Below are 9,735 nucleotides of genomic sequence, written 5' to 3'. Positions count from 1 at the left end.
AACGGTGGTGGTGTCGGTGTTTCAGGGTCGGGCGGGTTGACAGAGATCTGGAGCTAGGGCACTGTAGTTTTCTGTTTCTGCATTTGCCTTCCCCTTCTACTATAGTAGTACCCCTAATTCATTGCTGAGATAACTTGGGCTTATATAGGCCCCTACAAAACACAACTTACAAATATGTCCCTATATATATTACTAATATGTCAACACTCCTCCTCAAGATGGGCGAAAGATATCCACTAAGCCCATCTTGTCACATTCTCTAATCATATCTAATGAGCTAAGTCCCTTAGTCAGACAATCTGCTGCCTGGTCTTTAGTTAAAACATGACTTAGCTCCAGTAGTCCACTATCCAACTTCTCTTTGATGAAGAACCTATCAATCTCGATGTGTTTGGTTCTATCATGTTGTACTGGGTTGTTGACGATACTGATAGCTGACTTGTTATCACACCACAACTTCATCTTAGCTCCTTGATCCAGCTTCAGCTCCACCAGCATACTCTTTAACCATAGCAACTCAGCAACTCCTAATGCCATAGCTCTGTACTCTGCCTCAGCTGTCGATCTCGCCACCACTGATTGCTTCTTGCTCTTCCACGAGACTAAGTTGCCTCCTATAAAGATGCAGTATCCTGAGGTGGACCTCCTGTCATCAGCACAGCTAGCCCAATTAGAGTCGCAGTAACCCTCAATACTCACATGTCCATTCTTTCTAAATATCAGCCCTTTTCTGGGGGCACTCTTCAAATATCTCAGAATCTGGTACACAGCGTCCATATGACCCTTCCTCGGATCATGCATGTAGCGGCTCACCACGCTCACTACAAAAGAGATATCGGGACGTGTGTGACTCAGATAGATCAACCTGCCCACCAGCCTTTGGTATCTGTCACGATCAGCTGGTTCTCCAGCTTCAGCACCCACCTTGAACTTCTGGTCGATCGGTGTAGTTGCAGGTTTACATCCTAACATCACTGTCTCTTTGAGAAGATCCAGTGCATACTTTCTCGGGATAGGACAATCCCCTCCGCTCCTCGAGCTATCTCTATTCTAAGAAAGTATCGAAGCAAGCTAAGATCTTTCACCTCGAATTCCTTTCCCAGTCTCACTTTGAGTTGGGCAATCTTCTTCTCATCATCCCCTGTAATAATCATATCATCCACATATAGTCTCACTTTGAGTTGGGCAATCTTCTTCTCATCATCCCCTGTAATAATCATATCATCCACATATACTGTAAGCATGGTGATGTGACCTTCATTTCGTTTCATCATCCCCTGTAATAATCATATCATCCACATATACTGTAAGCATGGTGATGTGACCTTCATTTCGTTAAAAGAACACGGTATGATCGGCGTTAATCTGCTGGTACCCCATACCTAGCATAGCCCTCCTGAATCTGTCGAACCAAGCGTGGGGAGACTGCTTCAGCCCATAGAGAAACTTATTTAATCTGCAGACCTTGCCCACTGTCTGATCTGTGTCGAATCCTGATAGAATTTTCATGTATACCTCTTCCACCTGATCTCCATGAAGAAATGCATTCTTCACATCTAATTGGTATAGCTTCCATCCATCATTTACTGCCAGAGAGATCATGGTCCGAACAGTGCTCATCTTCGTCACCGGTGCAAAAGTCTCATCATAGTCGATGCCATATGTCTGACTATATCCTTTTTCCACCAGACGAGCTTTGTAGCGCTCAACCTGTCCGTCTGGATTCTGCTTCACAGTGAAGACTCACTTACATCCAACTGCTCTCTTCCCTTTTGGTAGTTTTACTAACTCTCAAGTACGGTTCTTCTCAAGGGCCCCTAGCTCTTCGTGCATCGCCGTTTTCCACTTTAGGTCTTTCTTAGCAACCTGCCAATTGTTAGGTACAGTAACAGAGTCCAATGATGCAATGAATGCTCCATGTGCAGGATGAATGTTAGAATATGATACAAACTGGGCAAGATCCCATCCATATCTATCGGGAGGGTTTCCCACATTACTACGAGTAGTCCTCCGTACTGATATTGGTGTGGGAGGAGTAGGGAGAGGAATGTTATCACCTTAGGATGAATCTGGTGGTGGTGTCGGTGTCTCAGGAGTCGGGGCAGGCGTTGGCAAGAGACTTGGCAGCACTAGTGGCACTGTAGGTACTGTTCCTGCAATTTGCTTCCCCTTCCTACTATAGGTTAGTAGCTCCCCCTGAACTGTGGGCCTAACACCTCTTGTCTCATTTTCCTTTTCTTCTTCATTCTCCTGCTTCTCCTCAACCAATTCTCCCTCCTAAGGAATCGATACAGAAATTGATTTATCCACGTTGTTCACCGATCTCTCACCATTCTCCTCCTCTCGCCTCATACTTCTAGTATTGGGCGAGTTACCAACGGATGAAGTTACCTTCCAGGTGTAATATGGCTCGAGTTCTCGAAAGTGCACATCCATGCTCACAAACAACCTTTTCTCCACCGGGCTTCAGCAAACATATCCCTTCTGAGTAGCAGAATATCCCAAAAAGATGCACTTCACAGCTCTAGGAGCAAGCTTCCCGATGGATGGCCTGTTGTCCTTCACAAAGCACACACAGCCAAACACTTTAAATGGAAGTATCCCACCATTATCTCTCTTCAACGTCTTATACAGAGACTTCCAATCCAGTACTCTCGAGGGCATTCTGTTGATCAGCGCTGCTGCGGTCAATACTGTTTGCTCCCATAATGTTTCTGGAACATTCATAGAGATCATCATGCTTCTAGAAACCTCTAAAAGATGTATGTTCTTCCTTTCCGCTACCCCATTCTGAGCTGGTGTGTATGGACATGTTGTCTGGTGCTGTATTCCCTGAGCTGACAAATATTCTTCAAGCGCTCTGTTGGTATACTTTGTCCCATTATCCGACCTCAATACCTTCACCACTGCTCTGTATTGAGTCTGAACATTCCTATGAAAGTTTTGGAAGCAACCAAACACTTCACTCTTATTTTTCATCAGGTATAACCAAGTAACACGAGAGAAACAATCAATAAAGGTAACAAAATACTTGTATCCATTCATAGAACTTGTGAAACAAGGCCCCCAAACATCTGAATATACCAAGTCAAATGCATGAGAACTTCTATGATCAGAACTAACATAAGAGCTTCTAGTAAGCTTTCCAAACTCACATGCATCACACACAAGTTTTTGTTTATTTGCTTTCTCAAATAAAGATGGATACAATCTACTTAAAACACTAAAGGATGAGTGTCCCAAACGCTGTTGATGAAGCATTAACTCACTCTCAGCACTCATTTTAGATCCTACTCCTGCTTTCTCTACGATTGACACAAACGTTGAATCCATCCCTTCACGATCCAGATACCACAGTTCACTACGCCATGTGCCAGTCCCAAGTCTCCGCTCTGTCCTCTTCTCCTAGAAAATCACCTTGGGAATATCAAAAGAAACAATGCATTTTAGTTGGAGGATGATAGCACTAATGGACAAAAGATTAACTGGAAAGGAAGGAGCATGCAAAACATTGGACAAAGTTACAGAACCAGTACAATCGACTGTACCCTTACCAACCACCGGCTGAAATGTACCATCAGCTATTTGAATACTATCAGGCGATGCTAGGTGAGTATATGATGAGAACTCACTAGCATTACCTATCACATGTCGAGACGCACCAGAGTCGACTATCCATTCTGATGATCTGTCGGGAGACATAGAAGCAAGAGCATGTATGTCATCAGTACCTTTGGTCCGATGAGCATAGGTAGCAGTGTTGCCTCTGGCGAAGAACGAAGTGGATGCCTCCTCAGTCCCACTCCTCAAGTCTCCATCCCCTGCTACTTTTTGCTTCCTCCTGAGTATCGCCAGGAGAGCATGATCCTCCTCAGTAAAGACCACCTCAGCTTCTTCTTCTCCCTCTGCTACCATCAGATTCGCCCGGTTGCGTACTCCTCTTTCACCTCGTCGATCCCCACGGCCACGACCACGACCTCCGAACTGTCCATGTCCACCCGAATCTCCTTCCTTGGGTGGCTTGGGAACTGTCCATGTCCACCCGAATCTCCTTCCTTGGGTGGCTTGGTGCAAGCATGCCTTAGATGACCCACTACACCACAGTTGTAGCATTGCCGAGTCTCTCCCCAGGATCAAGTGTTGCTAGAGGCTGCCAGTGCTGACTTCACCACAGGAAGTCCACCTGTCCCCGCCTACACCCGAATGCGAGTCTCCTCCTGGATCATAGCAGAGACAGCCTCCTCAAGCGTGGGAATCTTCGGCTGAGCTAGCAGCAATGTAATTCGCTGAGCGAACTCTGATGTAAATCCCTTGAGAAACACCATAGTCCTCTCTTGTAGAAAGGCCTCCCGTTCTTTACATCCCGGGTCCTTACAGCTCGCCTGAAGTGAGAAGTGATCATAATCTACCCACAGCTGCTCTAGCTCTGTGGCATACTCCTGTACAATCCTATCTCCCTGGACTGTGGCGTCGATCTCTCCCTTAATCTGGAACACCCTCAGGTTATTCCCCACTCCATCATAGGTCCTCCTTAACTTTTCCCAGACGTCCTTCACCTTCTCAATGTTATCCACTGTGGCGGCGATCGACTGGACCAACGAGTTGAGGAGCCAGATGTACACCAACATATGAGTGGACTTTCACTCATCTCTTCCCTCCGAGTCCTCATCCGGCTCTATCGCCTCTCCTGTCAAGTAACCTTCCAGGTTCCTCCCTGCAAGGGTGTATCTCACCCGTCGCGACCAGCTCAGGCCGCAACCAGTTCAGGTAAGTACTCGGTCCATCAAGCTTCAGATTGATGGTCAGAAGCTCCAACTTCTTCAATGGTTTTGTCGCGCTCTCACCAGCCGACAACTTCATCAGCTTCATCAAAGTTAACACCTCCGCGGGGTTCAACATCTTGATGATCTCCTCCATCGATCAGGCTTCAGACCCAACACCTATTCACCTTCTCTTCCGACCCTTGTTGTGTGCAGTGAAAATTTCGGTAGCACCTCTGCTGCACAACAAGAGTAAGATCTCAAACAAATTCTCGTTTCTCAGAGGAAACAAGAATCAATTTTAATTGGCATTTAATCGGATTAGATTAGCATAAGACCCTAATCACCCCTCCTCTAGGGTCTAACACAGAGAACACCCAAAGTTCAGGGGGTTAAGTAAAATCTACCCTTTTCTAAATCCAAAAAGGACCAATTGAAGCATACAAATATAGAAGTACTAAGATAAAGTTCAATACAGAAATTTATATGCATATGCAAAAGCACAATATCTAATTTTGGGAAGTATTTCCAATTCTCAATAAAACTTTGCCAAATGACTCCAAATGGAAATTTTCATTTAACCCTTATCGAAAGGTTACCTTACATGAACCATTCATATTTAGGAAATGTCATCCCCCTCTCCCTCATGCATGACTACATGGAAAAGTACATCATAAAAAGGGTAAAAGCCTTTCATGAAAGAAGAAATCAAAGATGCCAGCTCCACTAAATTTTAATATATCTCACTAAAAATAACTTATTATATGTCAGAAAAAAGGAAAAATTTTTGCTGCAATTTGTTTAGCAACAACCTTACATATAATTGAGTTCAAAGATTTTGGGAGCATAATTAGTCTCCATGAAGTAAAACCTTAATCTTAATAATCATGAGTAAAAGTTTCTAGTATGCATCAGCAGATGAGTATTTTGAAAGCTAAAACCTGTTTCTAGGAAGCAAACAAGCACTGAAGTAAAGTTTTTAGTATTCAGTAAATATTTAAAATTTTGCAAGCAGAATAGGCAAGATGAAGTAATTACCTAACACTTGACATCAGCCATGAGAATCAGTTGAATTGAAAACCCTAATTCATTGCTGAGATAACTTGGGCTTATATAGGCCCCTACAAAACACAACTTACAAATATGTCCCTATATATATTACTAATATGTCAACACTCCTCCTCAAGATGGGCGAAAGATATCCACTAAGCCCATCTTGTCACATTCTCTAATCATATCTAATGAGCTAAGTCCCTTAGTCAGACAATCTGCTGCCTGGTCTTTAGTTAAAACATGACTTAGCTCCAGTAGTCCACTATCCAACTTCTCTTTGATGAAGAACCTATCAATCTCGATGTGTTTGGTTCTATCATGTTGTACTGGGTTGTTGACGATACTGATAGCTGACTTGTTATCACACCACAACTTCATCTTAGCTCCTTGATCCAGCTTCAGCTCCACCAGCATACTCTTTAACCATAGCAACTCAGCAACTCCGGCTTATATAGGCCCCTACAAAACACAACTTACAAATAAGTCCCTATATATATTACTAATATGTCAACAAAATCACAAGTATAACTTTTTAGCAATACATGCTAGTAAAAGGGTATAAAGTTTTGCAAGATAGAATTGATGTGATTAAAGCTCATGGCATAATTAGCATACATCATTACATTAATCAAAATTGGCTTTCATTAAGTAAGCAAACATTTCAGTTCAGCACTAAGCATAGGAATCATGAGTAATGCAATGTTACAACTGCCTGTCTTGAAACAAACAACACTTAAGCATCAGGCACAAGAATCATGGCATTTATAAAAGGCTAGTATTTGGTAGCTCACAAGGAATTTATGGGGAACCAGAAACATAAGAATTGATGCTGTAATGGTTCTCTCCACGAACTAGACTACCAGTAAATTAAATTCCCCTCTTTTTCAATCTGAAAGCTTCATCACTCGCTTAAACAGCTTATCTCATAAGCATGCCTCAACAATAACCCACCAAGAAACCCGCAATCATTAATAATTTTCGTTGAAGGGAATAGAACTCGCTTGTAATCACAAGAATAAAATAAGTTCTGTAATTGGAACCATTCATGTCAATCTTAGCCTAATTCTTTTTTTTTCTCTTTCACGATTCTCTTGTGCTATACATATGTTTTGCAAGTTGAGATGATTCATATTAGTGGATTGTTTTATGTAACATGTGCCACTCATAAAAAGAAAAATGCTCAAATGTTCTTTTGTGATGACTATGTGAAATGAGTAACTAAATTTGAACCAAAAGATACTTTTTTCAAGCAACCGATGGAAGCTCAGTGTTTCAGGTAATAAACGATAGTGGTGCGTAGAATATGCTAAAGTTAGAAGAGAATTCCTTGATCATAAAATCCTGGGCTAATGCTCACATATATATTACAGCGAAGGCCAAGAGATTTATTAAGAATAGGTGGGATAAAGATTGCTTTCAAAGTCCACTATAAATAGGACTCTACACAATAACAGTCTCAGTTAGCATTGAGAGCTTAGTCTTATCCCTAAACTTGAACAATTAATGGGGCAGAGCTTGCGGTTTCCAGTTGGAATATTAGGTATTTTTCTCTTCAATCTCCTTTATATGATGCAAGGAGAGAATATTGGCTGTTCTAATAGTTTATCATCTATATTTTGCAGGGAATGCAGCTTCCTTGTTCCTTTACACAGCTCCTATGTACTTCGTCCTCTATATCTCGCATTCTTGAGTTCATATGAACAATCTTATAGTGACACTAAGTACCACAACTGGTTCTTGTTTGTTTGTGCAGATTTACTTTCAGAAGAGTTATAAGAAAGGGAAGTACTGAGGAGTTTTCGTGTATTCCTTATATCATAGCTCTGCTGAATTGCCTCCTATATACATGGTTCAGTATGCCAGTGGTAAGCAAAGGTTCGGAGAACTTTACAGTGGCCACCATTAATGGCTTGGGAATCCTGCTTGAGAGCTCGTTCATTATAATCTATATATGGTTTGCATCACCAAAACGTAAGGCAAGAATATTTCTCTCTTATTGTTTCGAGTTTCTTGTTAATATGGTTTGCTGACAGTTTTATGCCATTAACAGATTTTTTTTAAACCTCAAACAGTCATTTTGACATAAATTAGTCTACAAGGTAACAATTAAGTTGATGAAATTCTTCATAGTATCTCATCAAAACTGTACTGTGTTTGACTTAAATACTTTATTTATTGCAACTTTTATCAGTATTGTGTTTCATATAATAAAACTGTAACTGCATCCCGGCCTGTACTTGCTCAAAACTCACGTTTGTGTGTGTGTCAAAATATGTTGAACGTTTTAAACACAACTAAGCAGGGAACAAAGTTTCGAAAGTTTTCAGTGAATTAATTAAATATGGTCAGAAAATCAAGGTAAATACTTGTAGCCGATCACCCTGTTTATTTATTGGCATATAATGTTGTAGGGTTTGATCACGCATTTTCTGTAGCTTATATCCCACTTGTAAACCTCAAGCATATTCTCAATAGGCGAAGGGACTCTAAGCGCATAAACAGTCATTGTTATTCCTAATTAATTAATACCGCTTTGATTATTTGCAGAAATTAGTTATTCTGATGGTGGTGCCGGTAATTGTTCTGTTCGGTATGACTGTATTTGTTTCGAGCTTTCTGTTGCATGATCACCCTCATCGAAAATTGTTTGTTGGAAGCATCGGACTTGTAGCTTCTATAGCCATGTATGGTTCTCCATTAGTAGCCATGGTTCGTGCTCTTCCCCTTCACTATGTTATTCACTTTAGCCTGGTACTGTTGATTATAATAACAGCGTTAGTTGCACGTAGACCCTTGTAGTTTTGTTGTTTTGAACTTACTACATCTGTTGTTCGATTTATTAGATAGATCTCCTGGGTTGAACTTTTTTTGACTCTTTTACCCTCAAATAGACTCACTAGCTAGTTACACCCAGAGGCAGGGAAAAAGAGTCAAAAAAAATTCATCCCTTCGCTAAAATGAAACTACACAGAAAGTTCAAAACAATGATACTATGGAGGTCCATGTGCAATTAACCCTAATATAAAAAAAATTTTGCTGGTGTGTTGTGGTATGAATTATAAATTATATTCAACCTATCTGAAGTTAGCATAAACTCTCTACACAGCTGTGCTTATGAATGCTTAAGCTTCAATAACATCAGTTGAAAAAGAGGTCGCAAGCAACTCTACTTCATCAAGGGATGTTTAATTATAAATATAACAATAACTTTGTCGTAGTTTCTTCCTGTTTAATTGCAGAGGCTAGTGATCAAGACAAAAAGTGTGGAGTTCATGCCCTTCTCCTTGTCATTCTTTTCCTTCCTCTCGAGTTCTCTCTGGATGCTTTACGGACTGTTAGGCCATGAGTTCTTCATTGCGGTTGGCAACCTGAAAATTCATCCGTAGCTTATGTGAAATCAAGGCTTAAACTAACTGATTAATCTCTTTTTATTTGTTGCAGGCACCCAATTTTGTGGGTACTCCTCTGGGAATCCTTCAGCTGGTTTTATATTGCATATATAACAACAAGAAGGAAACTTATGATGAATCGAAGAACACTGAGCTGGAGAAAAATGAAGAAAAACTAACTGTCTGAATTGATGGATACTGGAATAAAAGAATTTATTTGGAGCTTTCTTGAAGGGTTGAAAAGAAATCAATCCCTTCTTTTTAGCTTTCATCCTAGCAGTAATCAATATATGCACTTGTGACTGACGTTCGCATAATCTTGTCACTTGGTTAAGTATGTGAGAAGAAATATAATGCTACCACAAGGGCTTTTTTAGAGTATAAAGTTATAACTCTCAACCCTCGTCAATACGTTATGGTGGAGTGAACAAGACCATTGACATGCATGGTATCAGAGCAATCCACATTCTAATCCATTGACTGCAGATTTCTATAGTAGATTAAAAAAAGATATCACTCTCTGAGTCCAGGTT

At 40.9% G+C, this 9,735-nt stretch overlaps 1 protein-coding gene across 2 annotated transcripts; it reads left to right on the top strand.

Annotated features, from left to right (window-relative positions):
• On the top strand, positions 6,781 to 9,587 carry LOC109828879 (bidirectional sugar transporter SWEET3b-like). 2 transcript variants are annotated; one of them, XM_020395862.1, is made up of 7 exons: positions 6,781 to 7,089; positions 7,184 to 7,353; positions 7,436 to 7,472; positions 7,567 to 7,789; positions 8,361 to 8,522; positions 9,053 to 9,172; positions 9,255 to 9,587. In XM_020395862.1, the coding sequence occupies exons 2-7, from the start codon at positions 7,317 to 7,319 to the stop codon at positions 9,387 to 9,389; spliced, it is 714 nt and encodes a 237-aa protein (XP_020251451.1). In that variant the 5' UTR covers positions 6,781 to 7,089; positions 7,184 to 7,316; the 3' UTR covers positions 9,390 to 9,587. The 2 variants fall into 2 exon arrangements, with proteins under 2 accessions (XP_020251451.1, XP_020251452.1); XM_020395863.1 differs by having other exon boundaries at positions 6,781 to 7,353.

The sequence above is a fragment of the Asparagus officinalis genome, chromosome 1 (genome assembly GCF_001876935.1).
Source record: "Asparagus officinalis chromosome 1, Aspof.V1, whole genome shotgun sequence".
Classification (NCBI taxonomy): domain Eukaryota; kingdom Viridiplantae; phylum Streptophyta; class Magnoliopsida; order Asparagales; family Asparagaceae; genus Asparagus; species Asparagus officinalis.
Note: the sequence above shows the minus strand (reverse complement) of the source record. Positions and strands in the feature narration are given on the sequence as shown.

Coding starts and splice junctions, on each gene's coding strand:
- LOC109828879 (XM_020395862.1), top strand. CDS start 7,317: ATGGGGCAGAGCTTGCGGTTTCCAGTTGGAATATTAG. Junction 7,354..7,435: donor GTTTCCAGTTGGAATATTAG/GTATTTTTCTCT, acceptor TATATTTTGCAG/GGAATGCAGCTTCCTTGTTC. Junction 8,523..9,052: donor GTTCTCCATTAGTAGCCATG/GTTCGTGCTCTT, acceptor GTTTAATTGCAG/AGGCTAGTGATCAAGACAAA.